We start from the raw sequence: 18962 nt of genomic DNA on the forward strand, positions 1-18962 counted from the left end.
GAAAGCGAGGGGTGGAGCCTGCGTGGACGCACCGTATGAATTCAGCTGCAGAAGTCACATGTTTTGTGAAGTTGACGTTTTCAACATGCATGACTCTGTTTCATCCTCAGATATTTGTATTCTTCCAGTTTCACATCCGTAGCATGTTCGAAGTACGTCATCAGCACGTCCACTTGTCCACATATCTTCCTGCTGTATTTCACATGACACCTCTCACGTTACTTCCCATTTAATAGCCTTTTATTATAAACTTCTTTTACACTCTTTAAGTTTCGTCTCTCTGACGTAGTTACTTCCCAAAGCTGAACTAATAGCATGAACCTGCCCTGCATAAAAAAAAAGAAATTAGTGCTGTTTGTGTAAAGTTGTATGAGAATCCTGTTTTAAACCCAGATCAATAGGTTCTGCCTTTGGCAAAACAAGCCCCTGGTGCTACATGCTGCATTTCAACCGTTTTCTGGTTTCCTCCAGAGCTGAGGCTTTCGAGAAAAAGAGGTGTGGAGAAGTTAAGCTTTGACCAAACCTGTGTCGAGTGAGCAGTTCCTTCCACACGCGTTCTGTGGAATGTAGAACATTTCTCTGGCGAGACGTCCGCCTAAGAGAGAGCGTGAGAGGGATAAAGTTAGAAACAGAGATTATTAATATTTAGGAATTTGAGGATATATATCAAAGTCTGCATCATTTACAGTTTATATACGGCGCTCTGCAAGGTCGACAGTTTTCACAGGCGTGAGTGTTATTAAGTAATGTAAGCAGACCGGTTATCAGAATAATTCAGCACAGGAGACGAAATGTGACTCAGTCGTGAATGATAGTTTGAGTCCAGCTCGAGAGGTTTCAGAGAATATATCATCATCACTCCAGTTGCATTTTAAGCACAAGAAAATTAAATATTAAAAAACTTTTCCTGCACAATTACCCCACAGGCATCAACAGTAAGAATGGAACAAGAAAAATCCACCACATTAGCATTTTCTGTATCTTTTAAAGAACATCTAAGTGAGAGATCTGGGTCTCTGCAAATGTTTTGGGTTTTTTTTGTCATCAAAACTACTGAATAGCAAAAGCAGTAATTATCTATTATATTCACGGATTATTCTCTCACAGGCTTGAATCAGGAGGTAGAAGCATCGAGCTGAGCAGCAGCAGAGGAAGAAGTCGTTCCTTCATTGTTATTAGTTTGCATATGAATAAATAAACCCTCGAGAGCGACAGAGCTTTGTACAGACTTTGCCCTTTACCTGTTTACAATTAATCTCCACTACATAACGTGCCAGTGGCATTTTGATTTTAACAAGCTAATTTAGATTGTGCGGTTAATGAGAGGTAATGGAAATGAACTGAAATATGTCGACGTTACAGGAAAGTTGTTGAGGAAGCCTGCGCTTTGAATCAGACTGTGTAACCTGCAACATTTTGGTTTTAAAGAAGATTTATTTTATATTTTTCTTTACTTTAGTGTGTTATATAGATTTTCTTTTTATGTAAAGGTTCTGCAAATGTATAAAACTAAGAACCTGTACATGAGCACGATATGTCTCCTTTAAATGTATTATCTCCTGAGTGTTCTGCTTCATGCAGGTCCAACAACAAAGTCAAGCAACATCCCTCAAAAGCACTATGATACTCAAACTATGCAAATGATTAAATTCAAAACACGTTATTCATCTCACGAGAGGCAATTCAGGATTTAAGTGGTCTGACTCACAATTCTGATGGTTTCAGAAATAAAGACAGAGTTCCTTATTTTAATGTGGATACCAGCTTTAGGTGAATTGAAATATTACTTTCTTTACATTTTACATAAAAGTACAATAATACACATAATTTCTATGAATAAATGCATTTGAATTAACTTGAAATCACACGATCGTTCCGTGGCCAGTCTAGTGCGGCAGGCTAATTTGTCTTACCGATGATATTGAACCAGACAGGCGTGCTCGACTGGCTGACAGCGACGACGCCCACCGGCTGAGCCACGGCAGCCGACTCCGAAATCGAGAAGTTGTAGTACCTCTGTGTGAACACCAGGGGCAGGGGGGAGGGGACGGGTTTGCGAATCCACTCCACGTGGAGTTTGACAGTCGACCATAACGGAGAATCACCGCTGTCCTCCGCTTTAATCTGAGAGAGGGAAACAAATATTCAGCCGATGAAGTAAACATGAGTATCAATCAGTAAATTCAATCAGTAAATTCAATCAGTAAATTCAATCAGTAAATTCAATCAGTGAAATCCAGGGTGAGTATATATTTATATATATATATATTTATTCCAAGCAGGCAAACATCAAGACTGTTAGAATTCAAGCCTCCCTGTCAGAGCTGATAAAATCTATACTCTATCTCCTCCACACTGACACTACCCCTGCATTTACATACAGCTGCACCTCATCCATGATTTATGTTTAATATTAACCTCAACAGATGATCTCAGCACAGACTTCAAACAGCTCACTCGTCACTTTCACACGTCAAATCGAAGCGTCGTTAATCAAAGGAAACTCTTGGGAGGCACCTGTGTGAGAGGTAGAGTCGTAAAGTTTGGTGTTGATTGAAAACCAAGACGCTGCGAGCCACTCAGATTTAGCTTTAGCCTCTCACCTCTTAATGACGCTAAATGAGGTTATGTCGCTAATATCCACTGGTGACCGCTAACACCTGCTAACAACAACTGGTTAGCTGGAAACTTAAACTGTGCAGAAGACTTTCAAACGTACAAGGGACATTTACCAAAGTCTATATTCTAAAGTAGGGGACTTAGGGATTAGATCAAGTCCAGAGCAGGCGACGCATAAGTGCCAGTTACAGGGCAGAGTATATCAGGAATGCACTGTGTTACCTGATGTGTGTAAATGTCAGCTGTGCCATCCACCTCTGCATTTTTGAGTTCACTGACCATGGGATTACTGCAAGTGTACAAGCTCAAACATCTGGATTTGTGCCAACGTGTTTGGTCCACTTTGCCGAGCACTATCAACTGATAGCCTCCCAAAAGGCTACGAATTATGTTGTTAGAGGAAACAGGATTTGGAAAAGCAGGACTCGGGAAGTGGTGAGAGGGGACCGTCCCTGGACGAGGCCTCAGTCTTAGAGCGTCTCTAATTTTTAGCTAAAATCTTATGTGTTCCTTTTTTGGGCCACGTCAAATCCTTCCAAGAGGTTTTGTGGAAATCCTGCCGACGAACGAACAGACAGACAAGTCCTAACAGGACAGGACCATTCATGACCATATTTCAAACATGAGACTCACGGTGAGGATATCGTAGCTTCCGGCCGTCACCACCTTCTTTGACAACACCATCGCTGTCCTGGGGTCAATCCCGAACTTCTCATCGTCGTTACCGTCCACGATGCTGTATGTGATGTTGCCATTTTGCCCCAAGTCGCGGTCGTAAGCAAAGACGCGGTACACCGGCTCACCGCGCTTGTTGCGGTCTCGCTCTGGCAAGCTGATGCGGTAGGTGACTTCAGGGAAGGTGGGCGGGTTGTCGTTCTGGTCCTCGATGTGAACGATGACCCACACGGTGGACTGGCGGGTGGTCACGGGTCCGTCTATAACTGTTACCTGAGGAAACGTGGAACCATTTTAGTCTGTGGAGCAGGTTTTGATGGGTGTTTATTTGTGAGGGGCGTATATTCATTAACATCTCCCACTGTATGAATGTCAGTGTGGAGCGCAGGAGGCCACGTGGGGCCGAGCTCACGAGAAATCTCTTTGTATTATTGATCCCCTGGAGGCAGAGGCAGAGGTCTGATCACTGATCAATTGGATTAGATCAGGGCGAACACCACTGCTGCCAGCTCGGCCGCTCTCTAGACTAGTAATTACGGACAGGCGGCGTTGTATGCAGTGCATGCTCGGGCATTCCAGCTTGACATCTCAGGACGAGACAGGAGACAACAAAGACTCCTGCCCCCAATTTTAAACTGTTTTGCGCTGTGAGTGTTCGAGCACATATAAAGTGATAGATGTGAACGTCTGCTGCCTTCATTTTCTGGTGTGTTGTCATAAGCTGGGCTCTTATTAAGTCCTGGAGCTGAATAAAGCAGACGTATAGAGCCTGGACAAGTCCCCTGGCAATATAGCAACACAACCCCATGCAGCAGTGCTGTGGGTCAACTGCGGGTTATTTCATTCCATTTTATAGAGGGGCAAAGTGCTCGTAGATTCAACTGACTTTAATAAGTTGGAAGGAAAAGTTGCCCGGAAAGTTTGCCCGTGTCTCTAAAGTCAGGAGTCTGTGATTATCAGGTTCATCTGCATGCAGAGCAACAGGAGCAAGTGAAATGGTAATCACAGAGCTATCTGTATGCCCAGTGTCTGCGCTTATCAAATGCTGGGCAGACCGACTCCTCTCCTCCCCTGTTCTCATTCTGACTTGAGAAGATAACCAATGATGAATGATTACATTTAGAAAATCCTAAAACCTGGGGCCCAAAACTGCAGCCATTCATCACAGTTTATGGAGCCTTGAGGGCCTGCCAGGGTTGTCCTCCAGCGTGTCTCTGTTAATAGTGAGCTGTGGCAGGTGGCAGGGCCAGATAAATAATAATACTATAAAGCAATGAACGCTGTCAAGGTTTTACTGTACCTCTAAAAAGTGCTCCGCCTGTTGTTCTCTGTCCAGTTTCCTCGCCGTCGTCGTGATGAGCCCTAAAAGTCACAAAAGAGCGACTTTAGATCAAACTGACGGACACGTGGTGGATGAAGCTCTGCTGCTACATTCTCTGTCTCAGTCTGAATATCATAAAATATATATTTAAGTTTACAAACAGTATAACATTTTATGAAGCCCAATCAGAGTGAAGAATGAGCGGCTCATGTGCACATGTGAATCCCCACATTCACACAGATGATTTATTGCTCTTTCTAACTACAGCCCTGCAGCTCTGGCAGAGGCGATGGCATTTGGCACATGTTCACATGGCTGTGGGTCACTCAGTTGGCCAGCGTGCCACCAGGACACAGCGAAAGGAGCAAGGCTATTGATAACAGCTTTGATCGAGCCAGATTATTCCGTGATTCCGAGACTGCTGGCTGCATGAGAGATCACAGCCTCCACGATGGCTCTCCCTCCCCTGACACAGATTGTGTTGATCGATAATTTCAAGGTTTCCTCAGTAAAAACTTTTAACAAATCAAAAAAACTCTCCAGACATTATCAGAGGAGAAAAGGAAACGCAAACATTGATCCAGCAGCGGATTCAGCTCTTTACGTGTTAGTTTTACAATAAACAGATATTTGTTTTCCAAGACAAACGAATGTCCTTGAATACTATTCATGAGAGCACACACAGAGAAGCGTCTCCGCCTGGATCAAAGTATTTCATCCTGTAGGTCATAAATACAAGACAGGAAAAATTGCAGGGATACAAGGACTGAAATATTATTATATTTATAAACGTGCACAAATGCAAACATATATAAACTATATTTTTTTTCCGTGTGTATCTCGATGCAGAATAACACTAAATGTGCATGAATGTGTTTGTCAAAGCGTAATGAAGCATTGCAGCAAAGCAGGATTAGTTTGGATGCTCCAAATATCTGTGCGGTCCACACTCAACGGATAGACGTGCACGCTCTCGAGCTCGCTGTCGTGCTCGCACATATCGCAGTGTCACCTTGAGCTTGCCATGCAGGCTAACTTCAATTAAGCAAATTAGGAGCAAATCCAGAGCGACGGCCACAAGCTGCAGGAGAGAGAGAGAGGGCGGAGAGGGTGGAGGTGGGGCTTGTTCAGCAGAACACAGCATGAGTAACAGCTCGGATAAAAATCAATGATCTACAGCTCGCAGCACATCTGCAGCCGGACAATCCTCCATTTTAATTGGACGTCAGGAAAAAAAAAAGGTTTCAAAATCCCCACCCACAACTTCCCATGCATATGAAATTTCATGTAATGGTCCAGTGGCCTGTTTCCAATCTTTCGACTCCCTCTTTAAAAGATACTGTCAGTAATTTAAACTCGTTCTTCACATGGAGAGTAGCTCTCATACTTTTTCTAACCGGAGTGAGATTAAAAACACGAGGTTGAGGTTTTCTTATCATTTTCAGATTTCTGCTCATTGCTGCTCAAGCACATTGACTCAAACATGTACAGCCAATTTCTGTTGGTACAGCAGAATCAATACGATCAAACAGAGGGCGGTAAAAGGTCACGCAGCCACTGTGATGCCATGGCAGACGCACAAGAAGCGCTCCACATAACACAACACCCTGTGTCAACACTCATCTTTTTCACTCCGCCCGATGGAGGTCGGCTTCGCTCACACACCCGCAGACTGAACAGGCGGCACCGTGAAGCTGTCACATTCAAACACGTCGCACTCATTCAAAGGTTCTGCCTCGGTGCAGGGTGGGTTCCATCAAACGCATAAAACAGACACTTCCACTGTGAACTTTAAAAATTGTGTCACCGCAGATGTAGATTTGAAAAAACGATCTGAACCCTGACGACGCTTTTCGGTTCAGGTCACAGTGTCGCAGGCAGCAGCTTCATGAAAGCAAATCAATCAGCCGGGCTTTGTTTATTCATCTGTCCGATGAACTGGCTCTGGTGCATGGAAAGTTTTTGACTGGGGAAGCAGCGAAGAGTGATTCATATTGAAAACATCTCTCACTCATGCATGTCTCATTACCTAACTAATAGACCTGCACTGCCGGTTCCATTATCCTCCGATTTATTGCAATGATTGCATTCAGATTTAGTGCAGAACGGAAAACCCATAAAAAAAAAAATTTTCCCACAATTTTCTTGTTATTTACTGAGCTTCAATAAGAAGGTGGAAGCCGACCTGAAGCGCGGCCTCTGAGTGGGAGGATTGCATGAAATATTCAAAACCAATTGCTCTGTATTATAGTGATAGTTCATTTATCACGACATCAAGGAGATAGTCATCAGTATGAGTTCCTCTGTACGACTTTATGATGCACAGATAAAATACTGGGTCTGGGTCTCTGACAAAGGCAGCGGGGCTCAGATGGCTAAAAACTCTCCCCTGTGGCACACACACAAACACACACACACACACACACACACACACACACACAGATGTGCATGTTGCTCTTCACGCTCTCATGTGAGTTTCCTGTATGAGGCAGTGCCATCTTCATCAGACGCTCTGTCCTCTGTAACCAATTAATCATTTGATTAAACAGCAACAAACTCTCTCACACACACACACACACACACACATTAATCACACACTCAGCTGTTGGATGTGTATCCTAATCAGCTGTAGAACAAATCAACTTCATATAATTTTGAGACTCCATTAATGAGTTTTACATCCGACAGATGCAGCCAAACAATAAGTCATTATTACAGCTGAAGATGAACAAGGTCCAGATCATGTTTTATTCTCAGACTCTAACTGGAGCCGTGAGGTGGTGGAAAATATTTATTCCCATTTTTTTATGTTATGACATCCCCTCAAAAAACATACAGTAGCAATGTCCCCTTGTTGTGCACCTCCCCTATGTTTTTTAACATTATTGTTGATTTCTCAGATCCAAATACAAATCAGGATGGAGCAGTGGTTACAGAAAGGGCTGATGCTGCTATTCTAGTTCACGATTCTTTAAAGGTAAATCCTGGATTTCCATTTCTCATGATGTATAAATGTGATGAGCGGTTGCCCTTTGCATGGTTAGTTTATCTTTCCAGAGTTACCTCTTCCACAGTCTCAAAACCTTATTTGGTTTCGAGGTTTGCTGGAAATCTTTTGGATTTACACTTCTTGTTATTTACTGAGCTTCATTAAGGAGGGGGAGGATTGAATGAAATATTCAAAACCAATAGCTCAGTATTACAGTGACAGTTCATTTATCATGGCATCAAGGAGATAGTCATCAATATGAGTTCCTCCAGACGACTTTATGATTAATAATAATACTGGGTCTGGTAAATCCTGATAAAAATAATCAGGCATATTTAGGGGAGATTTGGTCCAAATAAAACTGATCTCTGTTGGTTTCGAGGTTTGCTCAAAATCTTTTGGATACACAGTTTGACATTTAAAGGGACTTTGGTATTAAATGTCTCACAAACGTTTAATAACAACCTTCCTTGTTGGAGACAGTGCACGTGTCACTGAGGAGCAGTACGTCGTTATTAGAATAAATATAAGTCTTCTTCCGCCGCTTCAGTCGACTCTGCTACATCATGTCAGTGTTATACATCTATGACGCTATGAGCATATTCAGGGCGGAATAGAAGAAAGGACGAGAAATGTAACTTTGATTCACAGACAGAGTGAACATGCAACAGCACAACATGAGGGAATCACTTTCTCCAGAACTGAATATTACATACAGGCCAGAGATTTGTTTTATCATCACTCTGACATGTCTTTGCATCAGGGTGCAGGTCCCTGTAAGAGCTGAAACGTACATATTCAGGCCTTTTGGCTGTTTACTGAAACACTCTTAACTTTATCTGGGGCAGAGGAAGCAGAGACTTCTCCATGATTTGAATAGAACATTTCACCTCTTCAATAATTCCTCAATGGAAGCTTGTCGGCAGAAAGCACGGGGGCCTCCCGACACGTCACACTTGGCAGCACAAAGCGAAACACATCTCACTTTAATAATGTTTGTATTCTGTGCAGATAGAGTCGTAATCGGACTCATTTTTTTTTTTAAAAGGGGAAGTTTTTTCATTAATTTGATTAGAAAATTAAAAAACACTTTTTTATTTTACCCCTGGTGTTGACAGGGATCCGGTCTTTTACACGGGGTCTAAGGGTTTGTGAGGTTTGAAATGACGCTTGGGTGTAACTTTGTGAGATGACTTTCACCTCACAGGCAGCGGCTGTAACTCATCAAAAATGTGTATTAAATGAAATGGGCAAATGTCTAAAAATAGATTGTGATAGATCATAAAATGTACCAATGTTCAGTGTAGGGGTCTAGAATCATTTTGTGTTCTGAATAATAACAGTAAACACAAAGCTGCAACATGAAAGTTTACACATTAAAATATGTGAGATCCAGTGATGAATGTTGATGAATTGCTTTGGTTGGCTCTGAAAACTACACATTTGGAAACAGAATAACAAAGAGTTGTGAACTTTATCCACCTTTGTGACCTGCTCCTCATCTCTGGGTCTAAAACTGTTTTCACACCTGAAAGTCAAAACCAACAGATTGCAAATAATCCTGGGAGTCGCTTCCAGTTCTTTTTTCTCCTTCGATCATTTAACGGGTCTCAACTTCCTGTGATTGGTCCGAAAGTCCAAACCATCCAACACACGGATTGAATCGTGGTGTACTATGTGTGTATGAAATAAACTGAAAAGTCAAAAGCTGCTAACGCAACACAACCGGCCCTCTGACTAAATTGGATTGTGGGAAATGTGGGTGAAAGGTTTTGACAAGGACAGAAAACACAACACATCTGCTTCCGCTGCATCAGTCTTGAGTCCGACCGTGTGGCAGAACAATGCTGAATGAGTGCGCTCTCTAAAAGATAATCTCAGTAAGTCTGATCACATCTTTACCGCCCACTCCAATTACACTGAGACAGAACTACCACAGTGTTGCTGTCCATTCAGGTTTCATTCACAGAAACAGACTGGTAGTTTTTCCTTTTTCATGCACACATTAAATTCAAACTTTCAGGCTTTAACTTTTCACACAGTATTTCTCCACACGCAGGCTCACAAAAGGTAATATATCACCAGAGGCTGTCAGATCATCATTTTCACAGGTTCACCCTCTTTCAGGCTCCATCTTGATCCCTCGTGTAGTGCAGGGGGGATTTTTGAAGTTGGCAGGATCTTCTAAATAAAAACCTCATTCCAAATCCCAGGTAATATTCCTGAAACCTTCTGCCAGCATGTTTTTTCTTTTCATTTCATATTACTACAGGTCACAGAATGGATAAAAATATGCTATTTGGCCCATCCTATAGCTGATGGGATGGAAAATTGCTCTGACTAATGTAAACTGCTTCACGATTAGAAGATATTCACCCACACGGGGGCTTATTAAAAAAAAAAAAAAAAAAAAAAAACCTGCACTAATTTCATGCAAAGAGCTCACAACCCTGAAGAAGAAATATTTGATTGCGATAAAGTTTGTCTGCGTCCTACATGTTCGACAGCGTGGGCACAAAAGTCTCTTTAATTTGTTGTGTGGGAATCAAAGCCTTTTATTAATTGAATGAATAAAGTGGGAGTTAAATGATGAAAGAGAATCTGAGCAAAACACATAAATGCGATCGGCTTGTGTAATTATATGTGGTATAAAAGAATAAATTACTAAGTAAGTAAGTAAACTCTTCTGATTACAGGTTGTGTGTCTGTTTTGTGAGTCCTACCTGTTTTGGGGTTGATAGAGAAGAAATTCTGCGGGTTGCCGGCAGTGATGCGATAACTCAGGCGACTGGGTGTGGCGGTGAGGTCGGGATCCTGTGCCTGGATACGGATGACGGACATGTCCTTTGGAGAGTTCTCCATCACGACTGGGTGGTAGATGGGATCCGAGGTGAGGGGAGCGTTGTCATTGACGTCTTCTACCTGGGGGAGGAGAGAAAGAAAGAGACACAAAGTGGAGAAAGGGAGAGAAGGCATGGGTTGGGTGAGCTACAGGATTTGGCAGTGCTGCACGCATCCATCTTATCTGTCCTCTGTCTCCGAGATGGATCTGAATTGGCAATGGTCGCGTTGATAAATCAGCATGTATGGCGTTGTTGTGTTTCTCTGCTGATTTTAATATCCCAAACAACCGAGGAAATGCAGCACGGACCAGGTTCAGGTGGATTTGCCATCAGTCAGAAAATGGAAATGTATTAACCAGAAAATGTCATAGATGTCACACTTTAAATGCACTGCAAATTAATTTCCCTTCTTTCAGCATGGATCTAGAATATTTATGGCAAACAGGGCGTTGATGGAGTGTTTGCTGGGAGGCACGCCGAGCCAAGACGCTTCAGCCGGTGAATGAGGAGCACCTGTGCCTGATTAATCTCCCTATTTCTGTCTGTGATGAAGAGGCTGCGAGTAAAGCACCCGATCACACCACCGCACCTGAATGTCCCAGAGCCAGGAAAGGCTGTTTGTGTTTTTTATACGCCACTGAACTCTTCCCCAAAGGGGGGGAGCAGTGCTGTAGCAGTGATGTGTGTGTTAGAGTGTTTAAACAGTGGATTACTGAGCCGAGGCCAAAGCAGAGAATTCAACCGATGTGTGTAACTCTCTTATTGCAAACCAGCATGAAAGAAACATGACGATAGTCTGAGATAAAAGTGTGACTGCTGCTACGACCTACATCTACTCACCAACCAATAGGAATGCAGCGTTGTCAGTGGCGCCAGATAAACAAAATGGACGGTGGTAAAACCTGTGATTCTTGCTCGGCTTCATTGTTTTCTTGATACACGGTAAAGACGTTTTAATTCTCGTACTATTACATCCGTCAAAGGCTGCGATTCATCAAAGTTTTTGTCACGATACTGTTCACATATATCAAAGTTGACGTCGGACCCACGTTTATTGGATCCTTGTCACAGCGGGGTTTGCAATAAACCTCAGTCTGTTGCCGTCATTAGAGAGTAATGATGGCCGCCTGGAGAAGTTTATCAATGACAGATAGAGACTGTAACACCACTTAAAGGAGACTGCTCGTATTTAGGTTCATCATTTTGAAAAGGTTCACATGCATTAACGTTCACTTTCCTCACACTGTCCATTGCTGCAGCTCCTGAAACGCTTTGCAGATCTTTTATGTCTTAAAAGAAAAAAAAAAAACCTTTATAACCAACTAGAGGGAAGAAAAACTGAAAGCACCTCATATATCTCCTTTAAGTATATAGAGCATAATAAATGTAAAATCCAAGATGACAAAAATGACTCAAAACTTTGTTGGATGTGGTGGAAATAAATAAATAAATAAGTCTTTCAAGTATTTCCTAACTATCCCCTGTAGCTTCAATAAAAGCTCAGCTCTTTGCAGCGTGTGAAGCCCAAGAAGCTGCAGTTAAAATCTTTTAGTGTGGTTTAATCTGTGGTTCAGTTTTTCAAAGTAGTTTCCAGCTATTTTCTATCAAACTACCACTTCTACATTTTGGGCTGTTTGCTGACTAATCTGGGACAAATTCAGAATTCAACCACTGGTGATTAACAGAGTTATAAATATAACATCTATTATTACACTATTGCAAATATCATAATCTATTAAACACGTACTCTTGTGACTTATTAATGCTCCGCTGGTGAATGTTAATCAGAAACATCTCCACGGTGACCCCCGTCTTACACTGCAAACTGCTCCTTGGCATTTCAAGTTCACGCGTATCTCTCCGTCAGACCTTTGTCAGATCAAAAGAGGTTTTCTCTGTACAGGGACTCTTCTGCATGCACAGTTTAATGTGAATATTGTCGGCAGAGCGTGTGTACCTGGATGAAGACTTCTATGGAAGCTGACAGGGGTGTGACTCCCTTGTCCGTGGCGTATACCGTGAGCCAATAGGAGTCTTTGGTTTCACAGTCCAGGATACCGGCGGTGTAAATCACGCCTGTTGAAGCAGAGAGAAAGATTAACGTCATCGTTAGTTCAGAATACATATCTTTTACCCTAGTGTGTGTGTGTGTGTGTGTGTGTGTGTGTGTAGGGGTAGTTTAAGGGTTTCATCTCCAGAATACAAGCTTAAGACATCTCATCTTGGAAAGTCTAAGAAGTTTCCGGAGGCAAGGACAAAAGTTGCGAGTAAACTTTGTGTCCCGGCTTCAGTGACATTCACGGGCATTAGCCGCAGTGCTGTCGTCACCTTCAATGTTTCAGCTCCTCTACAGCTAATCACAGCTGACCAAACTGCTCCCACTGCTATTTGCTTAGTGCTAAATGTACCCTGAACTGCCCGACACCAACACAGACACCAACACAGACGCACACACACACACTGAGAAGCGCGCGTTTAGTGGCCTTAAGGAAGATAAGTAGCCGACAGCTTTGGTGACCTCTTGAGGGACAAAGACAATGTTCACAGTGGATGACACATGGGCGCCTCTTGTCTTTAAGATCATTCATGCAGGACTGTCCATGTAAACACGAGGGAAACAACACACACACACACACACACAGACAGACACACACACGTCAGTTCACATTCTGAATATTAGCCTTACAGTTGGCGTGCCCTGTCTGTGCATTGTCAAGAGCGCCGGAGCACAACGGAGCAAGGTCACAAGTGTCGCTTTTTATTAACAAAACTCAGATTAAGCATGAAAGACCACATTAATATACGGTAAACAGCTGCATCATCTCTAGCAGCAGAAAATAACTGGGATAAATGGAGGGGGCTGATCAGAGGCGAGCAGCTGACGCATTTCCGCCCAGCGAGCACAAACTCTCGTCGAATCTTTCCGGTAAATCGTTGCAGTTCATGGAGGCGACTATTCCCACAAATGTAAGAATCTCTGACTTCAACGAAGGAGAGGAAACTCATTACGAGCGAAGATATATGTGCGTCGACGCTTCCGGAGTTTACGCATCTGTGCTCGAGTACACAGACAATTAACTCGAATCAGATGCTAGACGGAGCTGAACGTGAGCGACTGAATATTCACTTTTGTATGTTTATTCAAAACTTAAAACTTCAATCCCACTTTTTTATTATCAAAGACCGATCGATGCTGATGACATAAGTGAGGTCACGGTCTTCAATGTGCAGCTTTGTGCTTTTGCAAAGAAGGTGTTTACCATTAGAATACGTATTAGAGCTGGTGATGGAGTAATATTTGATGTTGGCTGAAAGGTCTTATGATCGGAGATGGACCTTTAGTTCCATACTAATGAACTAAGAATTACACGTCAGGATTTCCTCTATAATAGAACAGGCCCGGCGATAAAGGAAAAACGAATAGTGAAACAATAAGTAATGCAGAGGAATTAATTGATATAACTGATATAATATCAATTATGATATGTGTTTGAGTGCGCGTGTAAGAGGCTGCTCCATGATGTGAGTCACTTTCTCTGCAACTTTTGACGTCCTTTAACATTTGAAGTATCGTAATTTCAACTTGACAAATGACAGCATCAAAAAAGACACACAGACAATACATTTTATAAAATACTGGGTTTCTCTCTGCTGTGTAACAACAAGACCATATTGGTGAGTTCCTTAGTTGGACCAAAACAAATGGATGACGGACTCCAGGGAGGCAGAAAGGGTGAAGACAGTTCGGCCCAGACATTAGGGCCCTGGGGGAAACCGACGTTACTCCGTGGCTAATCTCGGCCATCCCTTTTAAAAAGATCATAAAATATTTTGCTCAGTGGAAATCCTCCAATCTGAGACTGTATGGTAAAGTCATCTTTTCTGAATAGATTTTTTTTTTTAAAGACAAAGATTGATCTTTTCATGCATATATGAATCCTTTTGTGTCGTTGGGAGAAATTAACTCGATTCACTGTCACGCTGCAGACGTCTGGTCCTCCACAACTTCCACTTAGCCAGAAGCCCCACATGCTCAAGCAATAGTCCTACAAGCATACAAATCAGTGGTGAGAGGTGTGACCGTCTGACTATTTCCCACACTTAACTCTGTCTTGTTGTGACTTCCTCGGCTGCATGGCGAAGGTGTTGCCTTATCACCAGAGAGTGTGTGTATATGTCAGATTATGAGTAAGTAGCTTCCCAGGGGCGTGCACGGAGCATAGCAAGAGTGTTTGCTGAAAAATATCCCTGCTCCGTCGTCCTTGACCATGTCCTTTTCAAAGCACATCTCATCTCCGTCAGATAAGTCGACACAGAGAGACGGGGAAACCAGAGCTGGCTGTTTCAAAAGCTCTTTGAACTTTAAGACCGACAGGCACCATTCAGTGAATTCAATATAAATCTGACTCGACAGCATCCATTCTCACCATAAATAACACACTTCAAAGAGTGAACGGAAAAAAATGGTTGTCACGGCATATTTTCTCATCTACAAGTTTTACATCCATCTGTCGTGTCTACTCAACTTCGACATTCTTGAGAAAAAGGTTTTAGGGTCCCGCTGCTTAATTAATGCCACCAAATAATCAATCACGTAATTGATGAGAAAACACTCTCTGCATCTTTGTAGCCTGCTAATTTCTCTCAGCAAATCTAGAAATAGATTCCTTTTAAAAGTGTGTTGCTGAGTAACTTAAAGAATGCTTTATCCCGAGTGTGACAAATCCTGGAGCTTGCAAACCAACTAATCGAGGTGCAGGGGCTTCTGACAGCTGCTCAATGAGAAATTGCAGGGTTTGCTTTACCCCCTCACAAATGACAAGAATACCAATCTCTGTTCAAAGTGCGGGAGTGCTGAGGGTTTGAGCCGGCAGAGATCCTCGTTCTTTTCTGATAGATAGCCCCTGTACTCTCCACCTACACCGGAGTGAGTCATCTTGAACATCTTAATATCAAATGTGGGGGAAAGGGGGCATTCACTAATGGCAGATATGACACGATGCATCATAGAGCCAGTTTACAAACTACAGGGGAGGCAGAGGCATACGTTCTCTCTAGTGCCACTCTCTCATTCTTTCCCTTTTCTTCATCTGTTCCGCTCTCTCTTCGCATATTTCGTCTTGGCACTAAAAGCCACGGATTGACAAGCAGCGAGAACAAAGCCACTCAACAGGGGGGTGAAATGCATGGTGGGAGGACAGAGCGGTGCCGCTCCGTCCACGCCTGACAGCACTTACTTCTACGCTTCAAGAAGAAATGAAACACTTGAGAGAGGATCACTTGGCATGGGCTTTGAGTATTTCTCATCTGATACCAAAAGGGCACTGGTCAGAGACTTCTCACTTGCTTGTAACACTAGTAAAAAAAAATTTAAAAAAAAGCTTGAACTTAAATAAAAAATCTAAAAATCGTCTGCGAGGAAGAAAGCAGTGTTTCCTTCTGCCAATTTTTATATCTACTCTAGACTCCCCTGCATCCTCTTCCTTCCACTCTTCGCCTCACTTCCACTCCCCTCCTCTCCCTTCACTTTCTGCTCTAACAAGCACTCTGATTTCCCCTGGAAAATCTGCACTCAATAAACTTTCTCACTGGCTGTGATGCTCCTTACCGTGGTTATAATGCTAAAGCGAATAAAAGCGGCAAGAACTATCACAGAATACTACGTGATACTATCTACGTATACTGCACACTTTCTAGTCAATGTGTGATTAATTACACAAAGCAGGACGTCTTGTTTTTATCTCTGTCTGCTGTTCATTGGTTCGTTCGCTCTAAATGAGATTACGCAGAAACGACAGGACCGATTACCAGGAAGCTTGATGGAAAGACGCAGTATGGGTCAGAGAAGAGCCTATTAAAACTTGGTGTGGATCCAGATCAATTCAATTTTTTTCACCTTATTTAATGTTGCAGGAGACATTTTCACCAATTTCCCAGGAAATAGTTCATGGATCAGGTCAGGCCCATATAGAGAATTGATATCTATGAATTTAAGGTGAAAGTAAAAAAGAGGGTAAAAGTATGATCTCTAGTCTGATTGAGTGCCAGATGAGTTTATTTCATATACACAGTTATATCTATGAAGAGACAGAGACACAGAGAGAATGAGGGAAAGAGACCTTCTCTCTGTCCGTCCATCTGTTCCACTCTCGCTTTCTATACTGTCAATACTAATTAGCCTAGTTAAAGGTCGATACAGGCCTCCAGTGCGAGTCATGTACAGTAGGGACCAGTGTGACGAGATGTGAAAGAGGAGCACTATCATTTCCTCCCTGAAATAAAGTTTAAATCAACTCTAACTCCACTGCTATTTATTTTTCTTATCCACTTCATTGCTAAAATTGACAATTGATTTAACTTGTTGCCTCACTATATATTAATGTTTTAATTACATACTTATTAATGCTAAAAATGTTTAGGTTTGAATATTATTTCTTCACTTTTCTCAAGACGCACTAGTATCAATATAGCTAACGAGTCTCCACTGGGAGAGTATGACTAATGAAACATTATAATAGCTATAATGCATTGGTTAATTTTATTTTTATTCATACAATAAATTAGATTTTGCCAAATAATTACGAGCAATGTTAACTGTTAAATTATAGTGTTTGGTGGAAAAGCTGATCCTGCAGTGATTTGTGATAATACAAGCTTTTAAAGTATATACAAAAAGCAAATTGTCTTTAAAACATATTTCTTTGTCACTGATTAATAAAAAGTTATTATTACCACTACTGATTAAAAAAAACTCATTTCGTAGTTGGGATGCAATCTAACTGGTTCAATTTCACTATAAACTGTTAGCAGGCAGAATAATAGCCCTTTATTTACAGTTTATGCATTTAAAAATTACACAGTTCTCAGCTTTCCTCATATGCAATTCAGTACTACTGAAGTACTACTGTAGCACTCCCTAAGGAGTACCCTGCAGTCATGCAGGGAGGAAGAGAGACTAGGGTGAGTGACAGAGTGATGGAGTGAGCTTTAGGTTTGACTGCTTCAGCGCCACGAAGAGCGACACACAGACAGAGATTAGCCTTAAAGGCTTCGGCACCATGGGTGGAGACAGAGACGCGCTGAGCCTTGATAGGAAAACCAGAGCTCTCAGTTACACCTTCCTCTGTTCCCATGGAAATTTAAAATATGCACACTTTGCTGTCTTGCTATTTGCAAAGCTGTCAATTGGAGAGGTCTCAGATTCAAGCCAATATCCCTGTGCTCACAGAGAATCCCATTCCTCTGATGGAAATGAAAATATAGAATATACCAAGATCTTATCCAGCTTGTCATATTACTATATGGCATGATATTATTGTAATATTGGCCTTTCGTTCTGTACATGCGCCAGAGTGAAGATGAATATGTACTGTCCTATTTTCATACTGGCCATTTGATTAATTTTATCCCCGGGTGAGTGAGTAGCGGCTTTTTGTTTGGCTCAACCTGTTTTTAGCGCTGGCTGGACACTGTAGGACAGTTGGAAACAACTAGAAGTTTTTTGGGTCAGGCTTCCTTAAATAAGTCACAGGGATTTCACTATGTTATCGGGGACAGCGCTGATGTGTGGGAGAGCCTTGATCAATGTTATCCACTCAGCACTACATCGGTCGTACTGAGCGGCCATGCTGCCCTCATTACAGTAATGATCTTCCTGTACGCCGCTCCCACGTGAGGCCCCATCAACACACTGACTTTGACTGTAACTCACACTCGCTTCAACTTTTTCCATCTTATGCACAAAAAAAAACAGGCAACTGGTGATGCTCTCTAACTTTTAAATCACTGTGGCACAAATAAAATAAAACCCGAGATCTGTGTGAAAACTAAACACGATTGAATGTCGTCGCTGATGGCGATACATTTTTGTTGAGGTTCCAATAATGGCACTACGCATTATTGGATTTTCACTTTACATAAAAAGGCTTCAAAATCAATCTTGTGTCCCACCTGTGTCTTCGTCAATGGTGAAAGTGCCGAGTCCGCTGCCTCCTCTGACGGAGTACCTCAATACGCCATCGCGTCCCTTGTCATCGTCCTTAGCGCTGACTGTCAGGACGCTGGTGCCTGTGCGAGAGTTCTCCTTTACCGAGCCTCGCACGGCAAAGTCGGGGAAGTAGGGTGCGTACAGATTCTCATTGACATCCACCACCTGCAGAGATTACCACATGATTTCCATACAAGTAATTCATTTTGTAAAAAAAACTATTAATTTATACTTGCTAATGTATCCTTAACGGTTGCTTCAGCAGATGTCAATTCAACTGAATTGGATAAAATTGAATTATAAGCTAATGTTTTAATACGACCAATGTGTGTGTGTGTGTGTGTGCCACCCACCTCAACCTCCACAAACGTCTGACTTCTGAGGCTAGGTATGCCCCTGTCCTCAGCGAGAACTGACAGATTGAAAAACTGTTGTCTCTCAAAGTCCAGTTCCTTGGAAATCCTCAAGACCCCACTAACGACATTGATCTGTATGTAGGTATCACAGGGACATGTGTCACACACTGTC

The 18962-nt window shown here is 42.3% G+C and overlaps 1 protein-coding gene across 1 annotated transcript in view; it reads right to left on the bottom strand.

Moving 5' to 3' along the window:
- The window catches only part of LOC109644496 (protocadherin Fat 3), a 63938-nt gene that overhangs the window by 40719 nt on the left and 4257 nt on the right, over positions 1 to 18962 (bottom strand). The window contains exons 3-10 of the mRNA XM_069510443.1: positions 18788 to 18922; positions 18398 to 18599; positions 12405 to 12523; positions 10328 to 10526; positions 4595 to 4656; positions 3253 to 3567; positions 1914 to 2124; positions 524 to 595 (exon numbers count right to left, since the gene is read on the bottom strand). Coding sequence (XP_069366544.1) covers positions 524 to 595; positions 1914 to 2124; positions 3253 to 3567; positions 4595 to 4656; positions 10328 to 10526; positions 12405 to 12523; positions 18398 to 18599; positions 18788 to 18922 — 1315 coding nt within the window. The remainder of the gene's footprint in view (positions 1 to 523; positions 596 to 1913; positions 2125 to 3252; positions 3568 to 4594; positions 4657 to 10327; positions 10527 to 12404; positions 12524 to 18397; positions 18600 to 18787; positions 18923 to 18962) is intronic.

The sequence above is a fragment of the Paralichthys olivaceus genome, chromosome 15 (assembly GCF_024713975.1).
Source record: "Paralichthys olivaceus isolate ysfri-2021 chromosome 15, ASM2471397v2, whole genome shotgun sequence".
In the NCBI taxonomy this organism is placed as follows: Eukaryota; Metazoa; Chordata; class Actinopteri; order Pleuronectiformes; family Paralichthyidae; genus Paralichthys; species Paralichthys olivaceus.